Source organism: Pseudorca crassidens, chromosome X (genome assembly GCF_039906515.1).
Source record: "Pseudorca crassidens isolate mPseCra1 chromosome X, mPseCra1.hap1, whole genome shotgun sequence".
Lineage (NCBI taxonomy): Eukaryota > Metazoa > Chordata > Mammalia > Artiodactyla > Delphinidae > Pseudorca > Pseudorca crassidens.
In genome coordinates this window covers 79,376,554-79,404,224 of record NC_090317.1, presented here as the reverse complement: position 1 = coordinate 79,404,224, position 27,671 = coordinate 79,376,554, and the positions used below count along the sequence as shown (strand labels likewise).

At 37.7% G+C, this 27,671-nt stretch overlaps 1 protein-coding gene across 5 annotated transcripts in view; it reads right to left on the bottom strand.

Annotated features, from left to right (window-relative positions):
• The window catches only part of MTMR8 (myotubularin related protein 8), a 248,058-nt gene that overhangs the window by 150,756 nt on the left and 69,631 nt on the right, over positions 1–27,671 (bottom strand). For 3 of the 5 annotated variants that reach the window (XR_010940111.1, XM_067724397.1, XM_067724399.1), the window contains exon 2: positions 2,480–2,602. The exons of the other annotated variants lie outside the window; for them this stretch is intronic. Coding sequence is in view for 2 of the 3 variants with exons in the window: in XM_067724397.1 (XP_067580498.1) it covers positions 2,480–2,602 (123 nt within the window). In the remaining variant the exon portion in view is untranslated. The remainder of the gene's footprint in view (positions 1–2,479; positions 2,603–27,671) is intronic. 5 annotated transcript variants of the gene reach the window in all.

The following is a 27,671-nucleotide window of genomic DNA, read 5'->3' as shown; positions in this document are numbered from 1 at the left end:
TAATCCCTGTAACAACACTTTTGACGTATAATCATCCCATTTCAGGAATGAAGAAACCAAAGCTCTGAGAAGTGAACTCTTCATCAGAGGCCACACAGCCAAAAAGTGGCACAAACAGGATTTGAACCATGGCAGTCTAACTTTGTTCAGGGTTATTTCTCTAGAAATTCTAAACTCTAGTCCTGGAATTAGGATTTAACTAGAAATATTACAGGGAAAATTTCTCTTCCACATTTTAGACTCTAGTGACAGTAAAGCAAAGAATGAAATGGGGGAAATTTTTACCTAAGTGACTAAGGGAATGAGTGGAGACTGTAAGACTAAGGACTAAAGGAACTATACATAAGCACCGTACTGCAGTTAATAAAGTTGTTTCCCATGGGAGTACAGGTTAATAATTCAGATGTTTTTAAAAAATGAAGGATTATTAAATTTTTAGTCTCATCATTCCTGCTCATGCTGATGCCAGCAAAAAAGAAATGCATGGAAAGGGAACTGGTACAAGAAACTGTATACAAATAATACAAGTCTCTCTTTATAATTTCAAAAAGCCATGGGATCATGGTTTTACATTTTAGTCTTTGATGTTCTCCTCCTATCTGTGTCTCTGATGTTTCCTACAACTAGAGCCTGAATGTACTCTTTTCATTCTCTGGACTCCCTGTCCTGTGCCTGGAATGGCCTTCCGATCATCATTGTCTTTTCTTTTCTTCCATCTCACACAGTCTATGCCCCAGCCCCCATTTATTTGGAAAATAAATCTCTTCCTGGAAATCTTTCAATCATATCCATCATCTAAGAATGGGTTAGATGTAGGGACTATTCACATATTCTGAGAAGGAATTTTCCATCTTAATTTCTGTCTTAACTATTCTGTCAAACTCAATTCCTGTTATGGCAGTTTTGAAGGGTCATAAAAACTACTGATAATGTAACAGGAATTAATGTATCAAATTTCAAGAAAATCAAAGCCCTGTTGATCAATATGGGAGACCTGTGTTTGGGTAGTAAAACAGTGATCATCGAGATCAGATGCCAGGCAAAAACTGGTGAATTGGAAAGAGGCAGAAAGTGAAGCAGACTAAGGATGGAAGGAGCTTCATTAATAGTACTAATTGGGTAAATATGCCTCCCTTGACATATAGAAATAATTAACATAAGTTCTTCCTTCCTGATCTAGTCCATTAGGTTTGAAATAATATCCAGTAGAAACAAATCTGGAGACATGTGCTGTCTGTAAATGCAGGTAGAAAGGGGAAAGTCTCATGGTACAGTACTAAAGAACTGGTTCCCAAACTGTTAGAAATGGAAGAGTCCTTACTAATTATATAATCTAACAACCTCGTTTTACATATGAGGAAACTGAAGCCCAGAGAGCAAGAGTAACTTACCCAAGGTCATATAGCCAGTTAGTGCACGACTGAGTCTAGCTAGAATGAACTCTCCTGATTCCTCTTTTCTCATTCCTTTCATCATACCAAAGTGAATAAGATACAATGTCATATGGGGAAAGCTCATGGTGTTTTTAAAAAGGAAGTTTTAAAATGCTTCTTTCAAATGTATATTCTGTTTAATTCATTTTATACTTATATAATCGTATCTATCATGTGCCAAACACTGTTTTAAGCATTTACAACATTAACTTTTTTATTCCATAGCCAGGTATTATTTCCTCTATTTTATAGATGAGGGAAGTGAGCCTCAGATAAGTTAAATAACTTGCCCAAGGTTACAAAGGTAGTAAATGTTGAAGCTGGGATTTCGCCTGGAGCAGACTGGCTCTAGAGTCTATGATCTTAATCACTATGTTATGCCATATACCAGAAACATGTTTTACTTGTTACAGAGGACTAAGAATAAGTCTGGCTAATGATTAAGATTAAACGGTCCTACTTTAGGATGAGGTAGGCATAAAGTAACATTAGCGGTGCTAAACTAATTAGACAACATTGTTTAAAGGTATAACAAAACATACACACACACACACACACACACACACACACACCACCCTGTCTTAGGTCAGAGTGTTGGTCTAAATTATTGATACCCAAAATGTAGTCCATGAGCCACCAGCATCACCTGAGAGCACTTTAGAAATTTAAAATCTGAGGCCTGAGATTCTGCATTTTTAACAAGCTCCCAGGTGATACACATGTTCTTGGTTTTTGGACCACATTTTATGGGTAGCAAGGCTTTAAATTACTTCGGGATGCTTACCAAGTAAACTCAGAAAATGAGCAGAGACTACTTTGCCTAAAAATATTGAGGAAAAGTCCCATGTAGCTTAAGATGACTATAGTCAACAACTTGAGGGACGAGAAATCATATGATTCAATCTCTGAAAAGACCTCCCCCCAGAATAGATTCTTTGAAGAAAAGGTTTTACAGCAATTTAACTGTTAACTGAAATTTAACCATTTTAGAAAGCATGTATACACAACTCTTCCAGACCCTTTGATATTTCTTCTCATGAACATACCCATGTCTCTTTTCGGGCTGCACCAGAAGTCTCCACATAGATCAGGTGGGTTGCAGTAAGATATAGACTCCCATTAGCTGGTTTCTTACCTACATAATGATCCAGTAATTTCACATTTTCTACCTGTTATATGAGGGGGGAGAAAAACACTGATTAAGTTATCAACTCACTACCTGTGATTAAAGTGGTGTAATTCAAAGCAAGATAAATGCTGTTAATTTGCTATAAAACTTCTTTGAGGCTTTCTAGGTCCTGTCAAGGTGGCAAACTGGTATGATCTGTGTTTCCTTTTCCTAAATCAGCCCTGAAGAAACTATAAAAGTGAGAGGGAAACGTGGATTCTAAGAAGGATTAAAATTCTAGATGATGTTACTATGATGGGGTAGAAGTGTGTGGAAGATAAATAGGACATAAGAGCCTGCTGAGGTACTAATCTTGTTAGAGGGAAGTGGCAGTTACTGTATGTGGAAAAATCAATAGGTGTAAATAACGTGAGATTAGATCTTAAGTTAAAGGGCAAGAAAGTAGAGTATATAATTTTCTAAAAAGCAGGAGAAAACTTGATCTATCCAGTGGAAAGTAGGAATGAAAAAAAAAAGAAGCAAACAAACAAACAAACAAAAAAACCAAAAAGAGTACCATAAATGGAAAGCATAAAATTAAATGCCAGAAATAAGTCCCAATATAAGAGAAATAAAAAATGTACACAAATTAAACTTACCAGTTAAAAGACAGACTCACAGACTGAATTAAAACAAATACTCAACAATATTCAGTCTAGAAGATTATACCTAAAATAGAGATGTAAATAAGTTGAAAATAAAAAGATAGAAAAGATATACTAGACAAATGTGAACAAAGCTTGAGTAGATTTAATATCTGACAAAATAGAATCAAGAGACAAAGAACAACAGGACAAGAAAATATATTTATCATAAATATATACGCATCTTATAAGAAGTTTCAAAATACATCTGGCTTGATGTACTTGCTTGTAGCAGAACTGCAGAGAGAAAAGAAACACTTGGATACTTTAACACTTTAGTTAGGAATTGATAGATCAAGCATACAAAAATAAAAAACAAAAATGAATAGAGATATAGTATACTTGCACAGTACAACTACAAAGTTCAAGCTATTAGATATACAGAGAACACTATATCCAACAAATGAAGAACATAAAGTCATTCAAGACAACTAATAGAACATTTCTAAAAAGACATCATGATAATGGCTGTAAAGGAAGCCTCAATAAATTCTAAAGGTTCAATATCATACAGTCTACATTCTCCAACCATGACACAATGACATTAGAAATTAATAACAAAAAAATAGGCAAAGTTAGCATATGTTTTGAAACAAAATAGCATATTATTAAATTAACCTTGGGTTAAAAGGAAATCATAAATAAAATTAATAAATATTTAGAAGTGAATAATAATAAAAACACAACAAATGAAAATTTGTGGGGCACAGCTAAAGCAGAACTAAGAAGAAATTTATACCTTTAAGTACACTTATCATTAAAGAAGAAACGTTGATAAACTAGTAAAGCATTCAATGCAATGAAGAAAGCAAAAGAACAGAGAAACAAGGAATACAATGGACAGAAATTAAAAAGCAGAGAATTGCCCCCCCCACATACACACACACACCAAAAAAAAAAAACAACAACAGAAAAGATGAACAAAACTAGAATTTACTTATTTAAAAAGGTTAATAGATCTTTTAAAATTAATTTTTATTGGAATATGGTTGCTTTACAATGTTGTGTTAGCCTCCACTGCACAACAAAATGAATCAGCCATATACATACAGATATCCTCTCCCTTTTGGACTTCCCTCCCATTTAGGTAGAGTTCCCTGTGCTATAGATTATGTTCCCAAGAGTTGTCTATTTTATACATAGTATCAATAATGTATATGTGTCAATCCCAGTCTCCCAATTCCTCCTACTGCACACCTTTCCCCATTGGGATCCATACATTTGTTCTCTACGTCTGTGTCTCTATTTCTGCTTTGCAAATAAGATCATCTATACCATTTTTCTAGATTCCACATATATGCATTATTATATGATATTTGCTTTTCTCTTTCTGACTTAACTCACTCTGTATTACACTCTCTAGGTCCATCCACGTCTCTACAAATGACCCAATTTCATTCCTAAAGGTTAATACATCTTTGATAAGACTGATCAGGAAAAAAAGGGAAAAGAGGCAAATACACAAGCTACAGAATGAAAAAGGGAAGACAATGTAACAAATTTCTTTAAATGAGAGTATTATGAACAATATGCTAATAAATTGAAAAACCTACGTGAAGTGAAAAAATTCCAAGGAAAATACCTCAGTATGACTTATTAGTGAATTCTACCAAATTTCCAAGAAACAAACTACCTTATCCAATTGATTCCAGTTATTAGAAAAAGAATGACAGTCTATTTTATGTATGAGGCTAGCATAATCTTGATTCTAAAACCAAACAGACAGCTATAAGAAATGAAAATTTATACCCATTTCACTTAAGAAATGTAGATGCAAAAAAATCCAAATAAAAATTATTTAGTGAATCAACAGTATATTTTTAAAAATACATTTGATCAAGTAAATTTAACTCAAGCAAGCAAAGATAGTTCAACATTGGAAAACTTCAATGGAAAACATCACATTAACAGATTAAAAGAGAAAAATCAAATGTTTTATCTCAATTAATAGAGAAAAATACTTTTGAGTTCACTTCTATTCACTTCTTAGTGAATTAGGAACTGAAGTAAACATCCTTAACTTGGTAAAGATTATACATCAAGAGCCTACAAAGAATGTCATGTGTAATGGAGAAACTAAATGCATTAATTTAAAATCACAAAAATGACAAACTGGACCCATTTATCACTGCTACTCTTTTAGATATCCTAACCAATACAATAAGAAAAAAGAGGGGGGAAATTAAGACATGAAAGGATTGGAACTGAAGTGCTGTATCTGGCACAACTTACTGGGAAGATAATTTTCCCAATAAAAAGATAACAGAAGATCTTCTACCAAGAAAAAAACAAAAGAATCAACAAACTATTAGAACTTAAATCAGAGGAATTCAGCAAGGTTGCAAGATAAAATATCAACCTACAAAAATCAAGTGTTTCTCTAAACCAGCAAAACCATTAAGAAAATACCATTCACAGTGGCAACAAAAACCATGATGAATCCAGGAATTAGCTTAACCAAGCATATATGAGACTTTTACAGAGAAAACTTTAAAACTCTAATAAGAAAACTAAAGACAACTTAAAGAAATGAAGAGACATTCATGCTCTTGGATGGGACAACTTAATTTTGTAAAGTTGGCAATTATCCCACAAATTAATCTATAAATTTAATGCAACTACAATTAAATTTCAAAGAGGATTTTCCACAAATGAATTCTAAATTTAAGTAGAAGACTATATCCATAAGTACCTAAATAAATCTTAAAAGAGAACAGTGAAGAAGGGAAGACTTGCTCTGCTAGATACTAAGATATACCCAAAGCCATGGGGTAAAAAAAAAAAAAAAAGCTTGAAGTCCTAGTGCAACAACAGACAAATAGACCACTGATAAAGGACCATAGCTCAAAGGCAGACTCGTGTATGAATGGGTACTTTATACAGGATAAATGTGGTACTACAAATTATGAAAAAAGGGTAAGAGTACTTATTAAATGTGTTGGGGAAACTGTATGAATACATGGAGGAAAATAAAACTACATCCCTGAAACACTATATACAAAAGTGGAATCTAGATATATCTATATGTAAGAAGTAAAACTATAAAATTACTAGAAAAAATGCAAAACACCCTAGGTCTAGAGACAGGAAACTACTTCAAAACTTAATAACAGGGCTTCCCTGGTGGTGCAGTGGTTGAGAGTCCACCTGCCAATGCAGGGGACATGGGTTCATGCCCCGGTCCAGGAAGATCCCACATGCCATGGAGTGGCTAGGCCTGTGAGCCATGGCTGCTAAGCCTGCACGTCCGGAGCCTGTGCTCCACAACAGGAGAGGCCACAACAGTGAGAGGCCCGCATACCGCAAAAAAAAAAAAAAAAAAAAAAAAAAAAAAAAAAAAACCTTAATAATGGAATAGAAGAAAATATATAAAATGTCTGAAATTAACAAGAGATTATTAGGGAGGAACCAAGATGGTGGAGTAGTAGGACGTGCTCGTACTCCCTCTTGTGAGAACATCAGAATCACAACTAGCTACTGGACAATCATCGACAAGAAGACACTGGAACTCACCAAAAAAGATAGCCCACACCCAAAGACAAAGGAGAAGCCACAATGAGACTGTAGGAGGAGCACAATCACAGTAAAGTCAAATCCCATAACTGGTGGGTGGGTGACTCACAGACTGGAGAACACTTATACCACAGAATTCCACCCACTGGAGTGAAGGTTCTGAGCCCCACGTCAGGCTTCCCAACCTGGAGGTCCGGCAACAGAGGAGGAATTCCTAGAGAATCAGACTTTGAAGTCCAGTGGGATTTGAGTTCAGGACTTGGACAGAACTGGGAGAAACAGAGACTCCACCCTTGGAGGACACACAAAAAGTAGTATGTACATCGGGACCCAGGGGAAGGAGCAGTGACCCCAGGGGAGACTGAAACAGACCTATGTGCTAGTGTTGGAGGGTCTCCTGCAGAGGCAGGGCATGGCTGTGTATCACCATGGGAACAAGGACACTGGCAGCAGAAGTTCTGGGAAGTACTCCTTGGTGTGAGCCTTCCCAGAGTCCGCCATTAGCCCCACCAAAGAGCCAGGGTAGGCTCCAGTGTTGGATTGCCTCAGGCCAAAGGACCAAGAGGGAAGGAACCCAGTCTCACACATTAGCAGTCAACCGGATTAAAGTTTTACTGAGCTCTGCCCACCAGAGCAACAGTCAGCTCTACACACCACCAGTCCCTCCCATCTAGAAACTTGCACAAGCTTCTTAGATAGCCTCATCCACCAGAGGGAAGACAGCAGATGAAAGAAGAACTACAATCCTGCAGCCTGTGGAACAAAAACCACACTCACAGAAAGATAGAAAACATGAAAAGACAGATAGCTACGTACCAGATGAAGGAACAAGATAAAACCCCAGAAAAACAACTAAATGAAGTGAAGATAGGAAACCTTCCAGAAAAAGAATTCAGAATAATGACGGTGAAGATGATCAGATGAAAGAAATGTTTAACAAAGACCTAGAAGAATTAAAGAACAAACAAACAGAGATGAACAATACAATAACTAAAATGAAAGCTACACTAGAAGGAATCAATAGCAGAAAAACCGAGGCAGAAAAACGGATAAGTGACCTGGAAGACAGAATGGTGGAATTCACTGCTGTGGAACAGAAAAAAGAAAAAAGAATGTAAAGAAATGAAGACAGCCTAAGAGACCTCTGGGAAAACATTAAATGCAACAACATTCACATTATAGGGGTGCCAGAAGGAGAAGAGAGAGAGAAAGGACCGGAGAAAATATTTGGAAGAGATTATAGTCAAAAAGTTCCCTAACTTGGGAAAGGAAATAGCCACCCAAGTCCAGGAAGTGCAGAGAGTCCCATACAGGACAAACACAAGGAGAAACACAAGGAGACACATACTAATCAAATTGGCAAAAATTAAAGACAAAGAATAATTATTGAAAGCAGCAAAGGAAAAACAACAAATAACATATAAGGGAACTCCCATAAGGTTAACAGCTGATGTCTCAGCAGAAACTCTACAAGTCAGAAGGGAGTTGCATGATGTACTTAAAGTGATGAAAGGGAAGAACCTACAAGCAATATTACTCAACCCAGCAAGGATCTCATTCTGATTTGATGGAGAAATCAAAAGCTTTATTACAGACAGACAAAAGTTAAGAGAATTCAGCACCAGCAAACCAGCTCTGCAACAAATGCTTACAGGAACGTCTCTAAGTAGGAAACACAAGAAAAGAAAAGGACCTACAAAAACAAACACAAAGCAATTAAGAAAATGGTCATAGGAACATACATATTGATAATTACCTTAAATATGAATGGATTAAATGCTCCAACCAAAAGACACAGGCTTGCTGAATGGATACAAAAACAAGACCCATCAATATGCTGTCTAAAATAGACCCACTTCATATCTAGGGACACATACAGACTGTAAGTGAGGGAGTGGAAAAAGATATTCCATGAAAACTGAAACCAAAAGAAAGCTGGAGTAGCAATACTCATATCAGATAAAATAGACTTTAAAATAAAGAATGTTACAAGAGACAAGGAAGGACACTACATAATGATCAAGGGATCAATCCAAGAAAAAGATATAACAATTATAAATATATATGCACACAACATAGGGGCACATCAATACATAAGGCAATTCCTAAAAGCTATAAAAGAGGAAATCGACAATAACACATAAATAGTGGGAGACTATAAAACCTCACTTACACCAGTAGACAGATCATCGAAAATTAAAATAAAGAATGGAAAAGAAGCTTTAAATGACACAATAGACCAGATACATTTAATTGATATTTATAGGACATTACATGCAAAAACAGCAGATTACACTTTCTTCTCAAATGCACAAAGAACTTTCTCCAGGATAGATCATATCATGGGAAATAAATCAAGCCACAGTAAATTTCAGAGTATTGAAATCATATCAAGTATCTTTTCTTTTTTTTTTTTTTTTCAGTTTAAGAGAACACTTTTTTTTTAACATTTTTATTGGGGTATAATTGCTTTACAATGGTGTGTTAGTTTCTGCTTTATAACAAAGTGAATCAGTTATACACATACATATGTTCCCATATCTCTTCCCTCTTGCGTCCCTACCTCCCACCCTCCCTATCCCACTAATCCAGGCAGTCACAAAGCACCAAGCTGATCTCCCTGTGCTATGCGGCTGCTTCCCACCTTACGATACCTTCCCACCTTAAGATACCTTAAGCTATCTACCTTACGTTTGGTAGTGTATATAAGTCCATGCCTCTCTCGTGCATTGTCACAGCTCACCCTTCCCCCTCCCCATTTCCTCAAGTCCGTTCTCTAGTAGGTCTGTGTCTTTATTCTTGTCTTACCCCTAGGTTCTTCATGACATTTGTTTTTCTTAAATTCCATATATATGTGTTAGCATACGGTATTTGTCTTTCTCTTTCTGACTTACTTCACTCTGTATGACAGACTCTAGTTCTATCCACCTCATTACAAATAGCTCAATTTCGTTTCTTTTTATAGCTGAGCATTATTCTATTGTATATATGTGCCACATCTTCTTTATCCATTCATATGTTGATGGACATTTAGGTTGCTTCCATGTCCTGGCTATTGTAAATGGAGCTGCAGTGAACATTGTGGTACATGGCTCTTTCTGAATTACGGTTTTCTCAGGGTATATGACCAGTAGTGGGATTGCTGGGTCATATGGTAGTTCTATTTGTAGTTTTTTAAGGAACCTCCATACTGTTCTCCATAGTGGCTGTAACAATTCACATTCCCACCAACAGTGCAAGAGTGTTCCCTTTTCTCCACAACCTGTCCAGCATTTATTGTTTCTAGACTTTTTGATGATGGCCATTCTGACTGGTGTGAGATGATATCTCATTGTAGTTTTGATTTGCATTTCTCTAATGATTAATGATGTTGAGCATTCTTTCATGTGTTTGTTGGCAATCTGTATATCGTCTTTGGAGAAATGTCTATTTAGGTCTTCTGCCCATTTTTGGATTGGGTTGTTTGTTTTTTTTGATATTGAGCTGCATGAGCTGCTTGTAAATTTTGGAGATTAATCCTTTGTCAGTTGCTTCATTTGCAAATATTTTCTCCCATAACTGAGGGTTGTCTTTTGGTCTTGTTTATGGTTTCCTTTGCTGTGCAAAAGCTTTTAAGATTCACTAGGTCCCATCTGTTTATTCTTGTTTTTATTTCCATTTCACTAGGAGGCGGGTCAAAAAGGATCTTGCTGTGATTTATGTCATAGAGTGTTCTGCCTATGTTTTCCTCTAAGAGTTTGATAGTTCCTGGCCTTACATTTAGGTCTTTAATCCATTTTGAGTTTATTTTTGTTTATGGTGTTAGGGAGTGATCTAATCTCATCCTTTTACATGTAGCTGTCCAGTTTTCCCAGCACCACTTATTGAAGAGGCTGTCCTTTCTCCACTGTACATTCCTGCCACCTTTATCAAAGATAAGGGGACCATATATGCCTCGGTTTATCTCTGGGCTTTCTATCCTGTTCCATTGATCTATCTTTCTGTTTTTGTGCCAGTACCATACTGTCTTGATTACTGTAGCTTTGTAGTATAGTCTGAAGTCAGGGAGCCTGATTCCTCCAGCTCCATTTTTCGTTCTCAAGATTGCTTTGGCTATTCGGGGTCTTTTGTGTTTCCATACAAGTTGTAAAACTTTTTCTTCTAGTTCTGTGAAAAATGCCAGTGGTAGTTTGATAGGGATTGCATTGAATCTGTAGATTGCTTTGGGTAGTAGAATCATTTTCACAATGTTGATTCTTCCAATCCAAGAACATGGTATATCTCTGCATCTATTTGGATGATCTTTAATTTCTTTCATCAGTGTTATAATGTTCTGCATATAGCTCTTTTGTGTCCATAGGTACGTTTATACCTAGATATTTTATTCCTTTTGTTGCAGTGGTAAATGGGAGTGTTTTCTTGATTTCACTTTCAGATTTTTCATCATTAGTGTATAGGAAAGCCAGAGATTTCTGTGCATTAATTTTGTATCCTGCAACATTACCAGATTCATTGATTAGCTCTAGTACTTTTCTGGTAGCATCTTTAGGATTCTCTATGTATAGCATCATGTCCTCTGCAAACAGTGACAACTTTATTTCTTATTTTCCGATTTGGATTCCTTTTATTTCCTTTTCTTCTCTGATTGCTGTGGCTAAAACTTCCAAAACTATAGTGAATAAGAGTGGAGAGAATGGGCAACCGTGTCTTGTTCCTGATCTTAGTGGAAATGCTTTCAGTTTTTCACCATTGAGGATGATGTTGGCTTTGGGTTTGTCATATATGGCCTTTATTATGTTGAGGCAAGTTCCCTCTATGCCTACTTTCTGCAGGGTTTTTATCACAAAGAGGTGTTGAATTTTGTCAAAAGCTTTCTCTGCATCTATTGAGATGATCATATGGTTTTTCTCCTTCAATTTGTTAATATGGTTTATCACATGGACTGATTTGTGTATATTGAAGAAACCTTTTATTCCTGGAATAAACCCCACTTGATCATGGTGTATGATCCTTTTAATGTGCTGTTGGTTTCTGTTTGCTAGTATTTTGTTGAGGATTTTTGTATCTATGTTCATCAGTGATATTGTCCTGTAGTTTTCTTTCTTAGTGACATCCTTGTCTGGTTTATGTATCAAGGTGATGGAGGCCTCGTAGAATTAATCTGGGAGTGTTCCTCCGTCTGCTATATTTTGGAAGAGTTTGAAAGGATAGGTGTTAGCTCTCCTCTAAATATTTGACAGAATTCTCCTGTGAAGCCATCTGGTCCTGGGCTTTTGTGTGTTGGAGGATTTTTAATCACAGTTTCAATTTCAGTGCTTGTGATTGGTCTGTTCATATTTCTATTTCTTCCTGATTCAGTATTAGCAGGTTGTGCATTTGTAAGAAGTTGTCCATTTCTTCCAGGTTGTCCATTTTATTGGCATAGAGTTGCTTGTAGTAATCTCTCACGATCTTCTGTATATCTGCATTGTCAATTGTTACTTCTCCTTTTTCATTCCTAATTCTATTGATTTGAGACTTCTCCCTTTTTTTCCTGACGAGTCTGGCTAATGGTTTATCTATTTTGTTTATCTTCTCAAAGAACCACGTTTTAGTTTTATTGATCTTTGCTATCGTTTCCTTCATTTCTTTTTCATTTTTTATTGATACGATTTTTATGATTTTTTTCCATCTGCTAACTTTGGGGTATTTTTGTTCTTCTCTCTCTAACTGCTTAGCTGCAAGGTTAGGTTGTTTATTCAAGATGTTTCCTGTTTCTTCAGGTGGTCTTGTATTGCTATAAACTACCCTCTTAGAACTGTATTTGCTGCATCCCATAGGTTTTGGGTCATCGTGTCTCCATTGTCATTTGTTTCTAGGTATTTTTTGATTTCCTCTTTGATTTGTTCCATGATCACTTCGTTATTAAGTAGTGTATTGTTTAGGCTCCATGTGTTTGTATTTTGTACAGATCTTTTCCTGTAATTGATATCTAGTCTCATAGCGCTGTGGTCAGAAAAGATACTTGATACAATTTCAATTTTCTTAAATATACCAAGCATTGATTTGTGACCCAAGATATGATCTATCCTGGAGAAAGTTCCATGAGCACTTGAGAAAAACGTGTATTCTGTTGTTTTTGGATGGAGTGTCCTATAAATATCAATTAAGTCCATCTTGTTTAATGTATCATTTAAAGTTTTTGTTTCCTTATTTATTTTCATTTTGGATGATCTGTCCATTGGTGAAAGTGAGGTGTTAAAGTCCCCTACTATGAACGTGTTACTGTCGATTTCCCCTTTTATGGCTGTTAGTATTTGCCTTATGTATTGAGGTGCTCCTATGTTGGGTGCATAAATATTTACAATTGTTATATCTTCTTCTTGGATCGATCCCTTGATCATTATGTAGTGTCCTTCTTTGTCTCTTCTAATAGGCTTTATTTTAAAATCTACTTTGTCTGATATGAGTATTGCTACTACAGCTTTCTTTTGGTTTCCATTTGCATGGACTATCTTTTTCCATCCCCTTACTTTCAGTCTGTATGTGTCTCTAGGTCTGAAGTGGGTCTCTTGTAGACAACATATACATGGGTCTTGTTTTTGTATCCATTCAGCCAATCTGTGTCTTTTGCAGGGAGCATTTAATCTATTTACATTTAAGGTAATTATCGATACGTATGTCCCTATTCCCATTTTGTACATTGTTTTGGGTTCATTATTGTAGGTCTTTTCCTTCTCTTGTGTTTCTTGCCTAGAGAAGTTCCTTTAGCATTTGTTGTAAAGCTGGTTTGGTGATACTGAACCCCCTCTGCTTTTGCTTGCCTGTAAAGGTTTTAATTTCTCCATCAAATCTGAATGAGATCGTTGCTGGTAGAGTAATCTTGGTTGCAGGTTTTTCTCCTTCATCACTTTAAATATGTTCTGCCACTCCCTTCCGGCTTGCAGAGTTTCTACTGAAAGATCAGCTGTTAACCTTATGTGGATTCCCTTGTGTGTTATTTGTTGTTTTTCCCTTGCTGCTTTTAATATGCTTTATTTGTATTTAATTTTTGACAGGTTGATTTATATGTGTCTTGGTGTATTTCTCCTTGGATTTATCCTGTATGGGATTCTCTGTGCATCCTGGACTTCATTTACTATTTTCTTTCCTATATTAGGGAAGTTTTCAACTATAATATCTTCAAATATTTTCTCAGTCACTTTCTTTTTCTCTTCTTTTTCTGGAACCCCTATACTTTGAATGTTGTTGCGTTTAATGTTGCCCCAGAGGTCTCTGAGACTGTCCTCAGTTCTCTTCATTCCTTTCTCTTTATTCTGCTCTGCAGTAGTTATTTCCACTATTGTATCTTCCAGGACACTTATCCGTTCTTTTCCCTCAGTTATTCTGCTATTGATCCCATCTAGAGTATTTTTCATTTCATTTATTGTGTTGTTCATCGTTGTTTGTTTCATCTTTAGTTCTTCTAGGTCCTTGTTAAATGTTTCTTGCATTTTCTCTATTCTATTTCCAAGATTTTGGATCACTTTTACTATCCTTATTCTGAATTCTTTTTCAGGTAGACTGACTATTACCTCTTCATTTGTTAGGTCTGGTTGGTTTTTATCTTGCTCCTTCATCTGCGGTGTGTTTTTCTGTCTTCTCAGTTTGTTTATCTTACTGTGTTTGGTGTCTCCTTTTTGCAGGCTGCAGGTTCTTAGTTCTTGTTGATTTTGGTGTCTGTCCCCAGTGGCTAAGTTTGGTTCAGTGGATTGTGTCAGCTTTCTGGTGGTGGGGACTAGTGCCTGTGTTATGCTGGATGAGGGTGGATCTTGTCTCTCTGGTGGGCAGGTCCAGGTCTGGTGGTGTGTTTTCGGGTGTCTGTGGACTTATTACTATTTTAGGCAGCCTCTCTGCAAATGGATGGGGTTGTGTTCCTGTTTTGCTAGTTGTTTGGCATAGGGTGTCCAGCACTGTACGTTGCTGGTCGTTGATTGAAGATGGGTGCTGGCGTTGAAATCGAGATCTCTGGGATATTTTTGCCATTTGATATTATGTGGAGCTGGGAGGTCTCTTGTTGACCAGAGTCCTGAAGTTGGCTCTCCCACCTCAGAGGCACAGCACTGACTCTTGGCTGCAGCACCAAGAGCCTTTCATCCACACGGCTCAGACTAGAAGTGAGAAAAAGTAGAGAGAAAGAATTACTAGAAGTCGGAAGAAAGAACGAAAGAAAGAAAGGAGGAAAGGAAGGAAAGAAGGAAGAAGAATAGAAGGAAAGAATGAAAGAAGGCAGGGATGGAGGGAGGGAAGCTGGGAGGAAGGAAGGATGGAAGGAAGGAGGGAGGGAAGGAAAAAAGAAAGAAAGAAAGAAGATAAAGTAAAATATAATAAAGTTAGTAAATTAAAAATAATTATTAAGAAAATAAATTTTAAAAAAACGGACAAATAGAACCTTAGGACAAATGGTGGAAGCAAAGCTATACAGAAAATATCTGATACAGAAGAATACACATACACTCTTACAAAAAGAGGAAAAGGGGAAAGAATCATAAATCTTGCTCATGTATTCCACAGATGCAGGGTATATCAAGTTGATTGTGGAGCTTTATTCTGCTTCTGAGGCTGCTGGGAGAGATTTCCCTTTCTCTTCTTTGTTCTCACAGCTTCCAGGTGTTTGGATTTGGTCCTGCCTCTTCATGTAGGTCACCAGAGGGCGTCTGTTTTTCGCTCAAACAGGACGGGGTTAAAGGAGCCGCTGATTCGGGGACTCTGGCTCACTCAGACCTGGGGAAGGGACAGGCATGGAGTGCGTAGAAGGCCTGCGGTGGCAGAGGCCAGTGTGACATTGCACCAGCCTGAGGCTCGCCATGCATTCTCCCAGGGAAGTTGTCCCTGGATACCCGGATCCTGGCAGTGGTGGGCTGCACAGGCTCCCCAGAAGAGGGGTGTGAATAGTGACCTGTGCTCACACGCAGGCTTCTTGGTGGCGGCAGCAGCAGCCTTAGCGTCTCATGCCCATCTCTGGGGTCCGTGCTTTTAGCCTTGGCAAGCGCCCGTCTCTGGAGCTCCTTTAAGTAGCGCTCTTAATCCCCTCTCCTCATGCACCAGGAAACAAATAGGGAAGAAAAAGTCTCTTGCGTCTTCAACAGCTTCAGACCTTTTCCCAGACTCCCTCCCAGCTAGCCGTGGTGCACTAACCCCTTCAGGCTGTGTTCACGCCGCTAACACCAGTCCTCTCCCTGCACTCCGACCGAACCCCAAGCTTCAGCTCGCAGCCTCGCCTGCCCCGGTGGGTGAGCAGACAAGCCTCTGAGGCTGGTGAGTGCCAGTCGGCACTGATCCTCTGTGTGGGAATCTCCCCACTTTGCCTTCCGTACCCCTGTTGTTGCACTCTGCTCCATGGCTCCGAAGCTCCCCCACTGCACCAACCGCAGTCTCCACATGCAAAGGGGCTTCCTAGTGTGTGGAAACATTTCCTCCTTCACAGCTCCCTCCCACTGGTGCAGGTCCCGTCCCTATTCTTTTGTCTCTGTTTTTTCATTTTTTCTTTTGCCCTACCCAGTTATGTGGGGAGTTTCTTGCCTTTTGTGAGGTCTGAGGTCTTCTACCAGCATTCAGTAGGTGTTCTGTAGGTGTTGTTCCACGTGTAGAGGTATTTCTGGTGTATCCGGCCCGTCGTCCGCATGACTGTCATGGCTTCGGGCACTGGGGACCCTGCAGAGCCGGCAGCCTCAGTGAGGCTGCCCTCCCCTCGGCCTCTGGGGCAGTTCTGTAATGGCAGAGGGAAGAGACCCCGAGCTGCGGTAGTTCCAGCTCTCTCAAGCATCTTTTCTGACCACAACACTATGAGATTAGAAATGAATTACAGAGAAAAAAATGTAAAAAATACAAACACATGGAGGCTAAACAATAAGTTACTAAATAACAAAGAGATCACTGAAGAAATCAAAGAGGAAATCAAAAAATACCTAGAGAAAAATGACAATGAAAACATGATGATCCAAAACCTATGGGATGCAGCAAAAGCAGTTCTATGATGGAGGTTTATACCTATACAAGTCTACCTCATGAAAAAAGAAAAATCTACCCTTACACCTAAAGGAACCAGAAAAAGAAGAACAAAACCCAAAGTTAGCCGAAGGAAAGAAATCATAAAGATGAGAGCAGAAATAAATGAAATGGAAACAAAGAAAATAATAGCAATGATCAATAAAACTAAAAGCTGGTTCTTTGAGAAGATAAAGAAAATTGATAAACCATTAGGCAGACTCATCAAGAAAAAGAGGGAGAGAGCTCAAATCAATAAAATTAGAAATGAAAAAGGAGAAGTTACAACAGACACCTCAGAAATACAAAGCGTCCTAAGTGACTACTACAAGAAACTCTATGCCAATAAAATAGAACACCTGGAAGAAATTGACAAACTCTTAGAAAGATATAACCTTCCAAGACTGAACTAGGAAGAAATAGAAAATATGAACAGAACAATCAAAAAGAATGAAATTGAAACTGTGATTGAAAACCTTCCAACAAACAAAAGTCCAGCAACAGATGGCTACACAGGTGAATTATATCAAACATTTAGAGAAGAGCTAACACCCATCCTTCTCAAACTCTTCCAAAAAATAGCAGAGGCAGGAACACTCCCAAACTCATTCTACGAGGCCACCATCATTCTGATACCAATACCAGACAAAGATACTACATAAAAAGAAAATTACATAACAATATCATTGATGAGTATAGACACAAATATCCTCAACAAAATACTACCAAACAGAATCCCACAATACATTAAAAGGATTATATACCATGATCACACAGGATTTATCCCAGGGATACAAGGATTCTTCAATATACGTAAATCAATCAATGTGATAAACCATATTAACAAATTGAAGAATAAAAACCATATGATCATCTCAATACAAGCAAAAAGCTTTTGACAAAATTCAACACCCATTTATGATAAAAACACTCCAGAAAGTGTGCATAGAGGGAACTTACCTCAATATAATAAAGGCCATATATGACAAACCCACAGCAAACATCATTCTCAATGGTGAAAAACTGAAAGCATTTCCTCTAAGATCAGGAAGACAAGGATGTCCACTCTCAGCACTAATATTGAACATGATTTTGGAAGTCCTAGCCAAGCAATCAGAGAAGAAAAAGAAATAAAAGGAATACAAATTGGAAAAGAAGTAGTAAAACTGTCACTGTTTGCAGATGACATGACATTATACAGAGAGAATCCTAAAGTTGCCACCAGAAAACTACTATTGTTAATCAATGAATTTGGTAAAGTTGCAGGATACAAAATTAATGCACAGAAATCTCTGGCATTGCTATACACTAATGATGACAAATCTGAAAGAGAAATTAAGGAAACACTCCCATTTACCACTGCAACAAAAAGAATAAAATACCTAGGAATAAACCTACCTAGGGAGACAAAGACCAGTATGCAGAAAACTATGACACTTATGAAAGAAATTAAAGATGAAACCAACAGATGGAGAGATATACCATGTTCTTGGATTGGAAGAATCAATACTGTGAAAATGACTATACTACCCAAAGCAATCTACAGAATTAATTCAATCCCTATCAAATTACCAGTGGCATATTTTAAGGAACTAGAACAAAATAATCTTAAAATTTGGATGGAGACAAAAAAGACCCCGAATAGCCAAAGCTGTCTTGAGGGAAAAAAACGGAGCTGGAGGAATCAGACTCAGTGACTTCAGACTATACCACAAAGCTACAGTAATCAAGACAATATGGTACTGGCATAAAACCAGAAACGTAGATCAATGGAACAAGACAGAAACCCAGACATAAACCCATGCACCTATGGTCAACTAATCTATGACAAAGGAGGCAAAGATATACAATGGTGAAAAGACAGTCTCTTCAATAAGTGTTGCTGGGAAAACTGGACAGCTACATGTAAAAGAATGAAATTAGAACACTCCCTAACACCATACACAAAAATAAACTCAAAATGCATTTGAGACCTAAATGTAAGACCGGACAATATAAAACTCTTACAGGAAAACATAGGCAGAACACTCTGGCAAAAATCACTGCAGTATCTTTTTTGATCCACCTCCTAGAGTAATGGAAATAAAAACAAAAATAAACAAATGGGACCTAATGAAACTTCAAAGTTTTTGCACAGCAAAGGAAACCAAAAACAAGATTAAAATACAACCCTCAGAATGGGAGAAAATATTTGCAAATGAATCAACAAAGGATTAGTCTCCAAAATATATAAACAGCTCATGCAGCTCGATATTTAGAAAACAAACAACCCAGTCCAAAAATGGGCAGAAGACCTAAATAGACATTTCTCCAAAGAAGACATACAGGTGGCCAAGAAGCACATGGAAAGCTGCTCAACATCACTAATTATTATAGAAATGCAAATCGAAACTACAATGAGGTATCACCTCACAACAGTTAGAATGGGCATTATCAGAAAATCTACAAACAATAAATGCTGGAGAGGGTGTGGAGAAAAGGGAACCCTCTTGCACTGTTGGGGGGAATGTAAATTGATACAGCCACTATGCAGAACAGTATGGAGGTTCCTTAAAAAACTAAAAATAGAATTACCATATGATTGAGCAATCCCACTACTGGGCATATACCCAGATAAAACTATAATTCAAAAAGACACATGCACCCCAATGTTCATTGCAGCACTATTTACAGTAGCCAGATCATGGAAGCAACCTAAATGCCTATCGACAGAGGAATGGATAAAGAAGATGTGGTATGTATATACAATGGAATATTACTCAGCCATATAAAGGAATGAAATTCGGTCATTTGTTGAGACATGGATGGATCTAGTGACTGTCATTCAGAGTGAAGTAAGTCAGAAAGGGAAAAACAAATATCATATATTAACGCATATATGTGGAACCTATAAAACTGGTACAGATGAACCGGTTTGCAGGGCAGAAATTGAGACACAGATGTAGAGAACAAATGTATGGACACCAAGGGGGGAAAGCAGCAGAGGGGTGGGAGTGGTGTTGTGATGAATTGGTCTATTTGGACTGACACGTATACACTGATGTGTATAATATTGATGACTAATAAGGACCTGGTGTATAAAAAAATAAAATAAAATGAAAAACCAAACAAGAGATTATTATCTAGACAATATAAAGGACTACTGTAATTCAAAGAGAAAAAGACAGAGGCTGTAATAGAAAAAGAGGCAAAACATAAAAAGGCAAGTTACAGAATAGGAAATCCAATAAGCATACAACCATGAAGAGACACTCAAAACATTGGAATCATATAAACGAAAATTAAAACCAAAAGATATTGCTTTAAGGCTGTAAGACTGGCAAAAACTGGAAGGCTAGAAAATGCCAAGTGTTGATAGGGATGTGGGGATAAAAGAACCCTCATCTACTACAACTGGCAGGGGGCGAGGGGGTATAGAGAGATTGAGACTATTTAGGAGGGCAATCTGGTACTACATAAGCAAAATACACATAAAAAAGTACACTCTATGACAGAGGAATTCTATTCTTGAAAATGAGCCCAAAGAAATTTTCATACAGGTTCTAAAGAGGATATATACAAGAATGAACCTTTCCATCACTGGCAGAATAGATAGGTCAGATGTGGTGGAGCATTAAGCAAGTATTAGAACCAATGCATTGGAGGTACACATAGCAACATGAATAGATCCAAGAAATGCATAATTTAGTGAAAAAGTAAGAAACAGAATGATATACTGCAGATATCACTAGTTACATAAATTAAAAATTCATGCATATGAAACAGCCATCATGTTTTAAAGGACATATTCATTGAATCTGTAGATTGCTTTGTGTAGTATAGTCATTTTTACAATGTTGATTCTGCCAATCCAAGAACATGGTGTATCTCTCCATCTATTTGTACCATCTTTAATTTCTTTCATCAGTGTCTCATAATTTTCTGCACACAGATCTTTTGTCTCCTTAGGTAGGTTTATTCCTAGATACATTATTCTTTTAGTTGCAATGGTAAATGGGAGTGTTTTCTTAATTTCACTTTCAGATTTTTCATCATTAGTGTATAGGAATGCAAGAAATTTCTATGCCTTAATTTTGTATCCTGCTATTATACCAAATTCATTAATTAGCTCTAGTAGATTTCTGGTAGCAACTTTAGGATTCTGTATATATAGTATAATGTCATCTTCAAACAGTGACAGTTTTACTCCTTTCCCAATTTGGATTGCTTTTATTTCTTTTTCTTCTCTCATTGCTGTGCCAAAAACTTCCAAAACTATGTTGAATAAGAGTAGTGACAGTGGGCAACCATTTCTTTTTCCTGATCTTAGTGGAAATGGTTTCAGTTTTTCACCATTGAGGATGATGTTGGCTGTGGGTTTGTCATATACGGCCTTTATTATGTTGAGGAAAGTTCCCTCTATGCCTACTTTCTGGAGGGTATTTTAACATAAATGTTTGTTGAATTTTGTTGAAAGATTTCTCTGCAACTATTGAGATGATCATGTGGTTTTTCTCCTTCAATTTGTTAATATGGTGTATCACATTGATTGATTTGCGTATATTGAAGAATGCTTGCATTCCTGGGATAAATCCCACTTGATCATGTTGTATGATCCTTTTAATGTGCTGTTGGATTCTGTTTGCTAGTATCTTGTTGAGGATTTCTGCATCTATGTTCATCAGTGATATTGGCCTGTAGCTTTCTATCAAACTAACACTGGCATTTTTCACAGAACTAGAACAAAAATGTTCACAATTTCTATGGAAAAACAAAATAACCTGAATAGCCAAATCAATCTTGAGAAAGAAACATGGAGCTGGAGGAATCAGGCTCCCTGACTTAAGACTATACTACAAAGCTATAGCAATCAAGCCAGTATGGTTCTGGCACAAAAATAATAATATAGATCAATGGAACAGGATAGAATACCCAGCAATAAACCCACGCATTTACGGTCACCTTATCTTTGATAAAGGAGGCAAGAATATACACTGGAGAAAAGACAGCCTCTTAAATAAGTGGTGCTGGGAAAACAGGACAGCTACATGTAAAAGAATGAAATTAGAACACTCCTTAACAACATACACAAAAATAAACTCAAAATGGATTAAAGGCCTAAATGTAAGGCCAGACAGTATCAAAGTCTTAGAGGAAAACATAGGCAGAACACTCTATGACATAAGTCACAGTAAGATCCTTTTACACCCACCTCCTAGAGAAATGGAAATAAAAACAAAAATAAACAAATGGGACCTAATGAATCTTAAAAGCTTTTGCACAGCAAAGGAAACCATAAACAACACCAAAAGACAACCCTCAGAATGGGAGATAATATTTGCAAATGAAGCAACTGACAAAGATTAATCTCCAAAATTTACAAGCAGCTCATGAAGCTCAATAACAAAAAAACAAACAACCCAATCCAAAAATGGGCAGAAGACCTAAATAGACATTTCTCCAAAGAAGATATACAGACTGCCAACAAACACATGAAAGAATGATCAACATCATTAATCATTAGAGAAATGCAAATCAAAACTACAATGAGATATCATCTCACACCGGTCAGAATGGCCATCATCAAAAATCTACAAACAATAAACATTGGAGAGGGTGTGGAGAAAAGGGCACCCTCCTGCACTGTTGGTGGGAATGTAAATTGATACAGCCACTATGGAGAACAGTATGGAGGTTCCTTAAAAACTAAAAATAGAACTACTATATGACCGAGCAATCCCACTACTTGGCATATACCCTGAGAAAACCATAATTCAAAAAGAGTCATGTACCAAAATGTTCATTGCAGCTCTATTTACAATAGCCAGGACATGGAAGCAATCTAATTGTCCATCAACAGATAAATGGATGAAGAAAATATGGCACATATATACAATGGAATATTACTCAACTGTAAAAAGAAATGAAATTGAATTATTTGTAGTGAGGTGGATGGAACTAGAGTCTGTCATATAGAGGGAAGTAAGTCAGAAAGAGAAAAATAAATACCGTATGCTAACACACATATATGGAATTAAGAAAAAATAAGGTCATGAAGAACCTAGGGGCAAGACGGAAATAAAGACACAGACCTACTAGAGAATGGACCTGAGGATACAGGGAGGGGGAATGGTAAGCTGGGACAATGTGAGAGAGTGGCATGGACATATATACACTACCAAACGCAAAATAGATAGCTACTGGGAAGCAGCCGGATAGCACAGGGAGATCAGCTCGGTGCTTTGTGACCACCTAGAGGGGTAGCATAGGGAGGGTGGGAAGGAGGGAGATGCAAGAGGTAAAAGATATGGGAACATATGTGTGTCTATAACTCATTCACTTTGTTATAAAGCAGAAACTAACACACCATTTTAAAGCAATTATACTCCGAAAAAGATGTTTTAAAAAAAGACATATTCAAATATAACATTAGTCACATTAGAATGCTTGCATATAATAAGGAAGGGAAATAGAAGAAAAGGGGGATAAATTAATAGGTCCAGGCATACCTTGTTTTAATGTGTTTCATTGCTCTCTGCAGATATTTAGTTTTATACAAATTGAAGGTTTGTGGCAAACCTGTGTCTAACAATTCTATCTGTGCCATTTTCCAAAAGGATTTGCTCATTTCATGTCTCTGTGCCAAATTTTGCTAATTCTCACAATGTTTCAAACCTTTCCTTATTATTATATTTGTTATGGTGATGTGTAATCAGTGATCTTTGATGCTTCTATTATAATTGTTTGGGGATGACATTAACCATGTGCATACAAGACAGGGAACTCAATCAATAAATGTTGTCTGTGTTCTCACTACTCCACCAACAGCCATTCCCCTTCTCTCTCCCTCTCCTTGGGGCCTCTCTATTCCCTGAGACACCACAGTATTGAAAATAGGCCAATTAACAACACTACAATGGCTTCTACTGTTCAAGTAAAAGGAAGAGAAGCATGTCTCACTTTAAGTCAAAAACTAGAAATGATTAAGATCAGTAAGGAAGGTAGACCTTCAAGATGGTGAAGGAGTAAGACTTGGAGATCACCTTCTCCCTACAAATACATCAGAAATACATCTACATGCGGAACAACTCCTACAGAATACTTACTGAACGCTGGCAGAAGACCTCAGACTTCCCAAAAGGCAAGAAACTCCCCATGTACCAGGGTAGGGCAAAAGAAAAAACAGAGACAAAAGCATAGGGACAGAACCTGCACCACAGGGATGGAGCTGTGAAGGAGGAAATCTTTCCCCACACTAGGAAGCCCCTTCACTGGCAAAGATGGGGGGGGTGGGAAGCTTCGGAGCCATAGAAGAGAATGCAGCAGTAAGGATGCAGAGGGCAAAGCGGAGAGATTCCCGCACAGAGTATCAGTGCCAACCAGCACTCAGCAGCCTGAGAGGCTTGTCTGCTTACCCACTGGAACAGGTGGGAGAAGGGAGCTGAGGCTCCAGCTTTGAAGTTCAGATCCCAGGGAGAGGACTGGGTTTGGCTGTGTGAAGACAGCCTGAAAGGGGCTAGTGCACCACAGCTAACAGGGAGGGAGCCCAGGAAAAGGTCTGGAACTGCCTAAGAGGCAAGAGACCATTGTTTTGGGGTGCAGGAGGAGAGGGGATTCAGAGCACTGCCTAAACGAGCTCCAGAGTTGGACGTGATCCGTGACTATCAGCGCAGACACCAAGACGGGCATGAAATGATAAGGTTGCTGCTGCAGCCACCAAGAAGCCTGTGTGCAAGCAGGAGCATGCTCCTCCCAGGAGCACGCACAGCCTGCCACTGCCAGGGTCCTGTAATCCAAGGAAAACTTCACCGGGAGAACAAACGGCACGCCTCAGGCTGCTGCAACGTCACACCGGCCTCTGCTGCCAAAGGCCTGCCCCGCATTATATAACCCCGCATTATATAACCCTTCCTCCCCCCAGCCTGAGTGAGCCAGAGCCACCTAATCAGCTACTACTTTACCCCTGTCCAGTCTGAATGAAGAACAGATGCCCTCAGGTGACCTACACACAGAGGTGGGGTCAAATCAAAAGCTGAACCCCAGGACCTGTGGGAAAAAAGAAGAGAAAGGAAAATTTCTCCCAACAGCCCCAGGAGCAGTGGATTAAATCTCCACAATCAACTTGATGTACACTGCATCTGTGGAATACCTGAATAGACAACTAATCATCCCAAAATTGAGGCAGTGGATTTTGGGAGCAACTGTAGACTTGGGGTTTACTTTCTGCATCTAACTTGTTTATGGTTTATGTTTATCTTAGTTTAGTATTCAGAATATATTATCATTGGTAGATTTGTTTTTCGGTTTGGGTGCTCTCTTCTTTCTTTCTTTCTTTTCTTATTACCTTTTATTTTTTCTTAATTTTTAATAATGTTTATTTTTTATTTTAATAACTTTATTTTATTTATTTTTCTTTCTTTCCTTCTATCTTTCTTCTCCCTTTTCTTCTGAGCTGCGTGGATGAAAGGATCTTGGTGCTCTGACCAGGTTTCAGACCTGTGCCTCTGACATGGGAGAGCTGAGTTCAGAACATTGATTGACAAGAGACCTCCCAGCTCCACATAACATCAAATGGCGAAAACTCTCCCAGATAGCTCCATCTCAACACTAAGACCCAGCTCCATTCAATAACCAGCAAGCTTCAGTGCTTGACACCAGACTCCAACAACTAGCAACATAGGAACACAACCCCACCCATTAGCAGAGAGGCTTCATAAAATCATAATAAGGTAGCAGACACCCAAAAACAAACCACTGAATGCAGTCCTGCCCACCAGAAAGAGAATATCCAGGCTTATGCAACAGAAAACAGGCACCAGTCCCCTTCACCAGAAAGCCTACACAACCCACTGAACCAACCTTAACCACTGGGGTCAGACACCAAAAACTATGGGAACTACGGACCTGCAGCCTGCAAAAAGGAGACACCAAACACAGTAAGTTAAGCAAAATGAGAAGACAGACAAACACACAGAAGATGAAGAAGCAAGGTAAAAACCCACCAGACCAAACAAATGAAGAGGAAATAGGCAGTCTACCTGAAAAAGAATTCAGAATAAGGATAGTAAAGGTGATCCAAAATATTGGAAATAGAATGGAGAAAATATAAGAAACGCTTAACAAGGACCTATAAGAACAAAAGAGCAAAGAAACAATGATGAACAACACAATAGATGACATTAAAAATTCTCTAGAAGGAATCAATACCAGTATAACTGAGGCAGAAGAATGGAAAAGTGACATGGAAGATAATAGTGGAAAAAACTACCTCAGAGCAGAAAAAGGAAAAAAGAATGAAAAGAATTGAGGACAGTCTCAGACCCCTATGGGACAACATTAAATGCACCAACAGTGGAATTATAGGGGTCCCAGAAGAAGAAGAGAAAAAGAAAGGGACTGAGAAAATATTTGAAGAGATTATAGTTGAAAACGTCCCTAATATGGGAAAGGAAATAGTCAATCAAGTCCAGGAGGCACAGAGAGTCCCATACAGGATAAATCCAAGGATAAACATGCCAGGACACATATTAATCAAACTGTCAAAAATTAAACACAAAGAAAGCATATTAAAAGCAGCAAGGGAAAAACAACAAATAACATACAAGGAAATCCCCATAAGGTTAACAGCTGATCTTTCACCAGAAACACTGCAAGCCAGAAGGCAGTGGCAGGACATATTTAAGGTGATAAAAGGGAAAATCCTACAACCAAGATGACTCCACCCAGCAAGGATCCCATTCACATTTGATGGAGAAATTAAAATCTTTACAAACAAGCAAAAGTTAAGATAATTCATCACCACAAAACCACTTTTACAACAAATGCTAAAGGAGCTGCTCTAGGCAGGAAACACAAGAGAAGGAAAAGACCTACAACAACAAAGCCAAAACAATTAAGAAAATGGTAATAGGAACATACATATCGATAACTACCTTAAAAGTGAATGGATTAAAGGCTCCTACTAAAAGGCAGAGACTGGCTGAATGGATACAAAAACAAGACCCATATATACGCTGTCTACAAGAGACCCATTTCAGACCTAGGGACACATACAGACTGGACATGAGGGTATGGAAAAAGATATTCCATGAAAATGGAAATCAAAATAAACCTGGAGTAGCATTTCTCATATCAGACAAAATAGACTTTAAAATAAAGACTCTTCCAAGAGACAAAGAAAGACACTACATAATGATCAAGGGATCAATCCAAGAACAAGATATAACAATTGTAAATATTTATGAACACAGTATAAGAGCACCTCAATACATAATGCAAATGCTAACAGCCATAAAAGGGGAAATCAACAGCAGCACATAAGAGTAGGGGACTTTAACACCCCAGTTTCACCAATGGACAGATCATCCAAAATGAACATAAATAAGGCAACACAAGCTGTAAATTACACATAAAACAAGATGGACTTAATTGATAGTTATAGGGCATTCCATACCCCAAAAAACAGAATACTCTTTCTTCTCAAGTGCTCATGGAACATTCTCCAGAATAGATCATATATTGGGTCACAAATCAAGCCTTGGTAAATTTAAGAAAATCGAAATTTTATCAAGTATCTTTCATGACCACAATGCTATCAGACTAGATATCAATTACAGAAAAAAACCTGAAAGAAATACAAACACACAGAGGCTAAACAATACACTACCAAATAACCAAAGATCACTGAAGAAATCAAAGAGGAAATCAAAAATTACCAAGAAACATATGACAATGAAAACACAATGACCCAAAACCTATTGGATGCAGCAAAAGCAGTTCTAAGACGGAAGTTTATAGCAATACAGTCCTACGTCAAGAAACAAGAAACATCTCAAATAAACAACCTAACCTTGCACCTAAAGCAATTAGAGAAAAAATAACAAAAAAACCCCAAAGTTAGCAGAAGGAAGGAAATCATAAAGATCATATCAGAAATACATGAAAGAAATG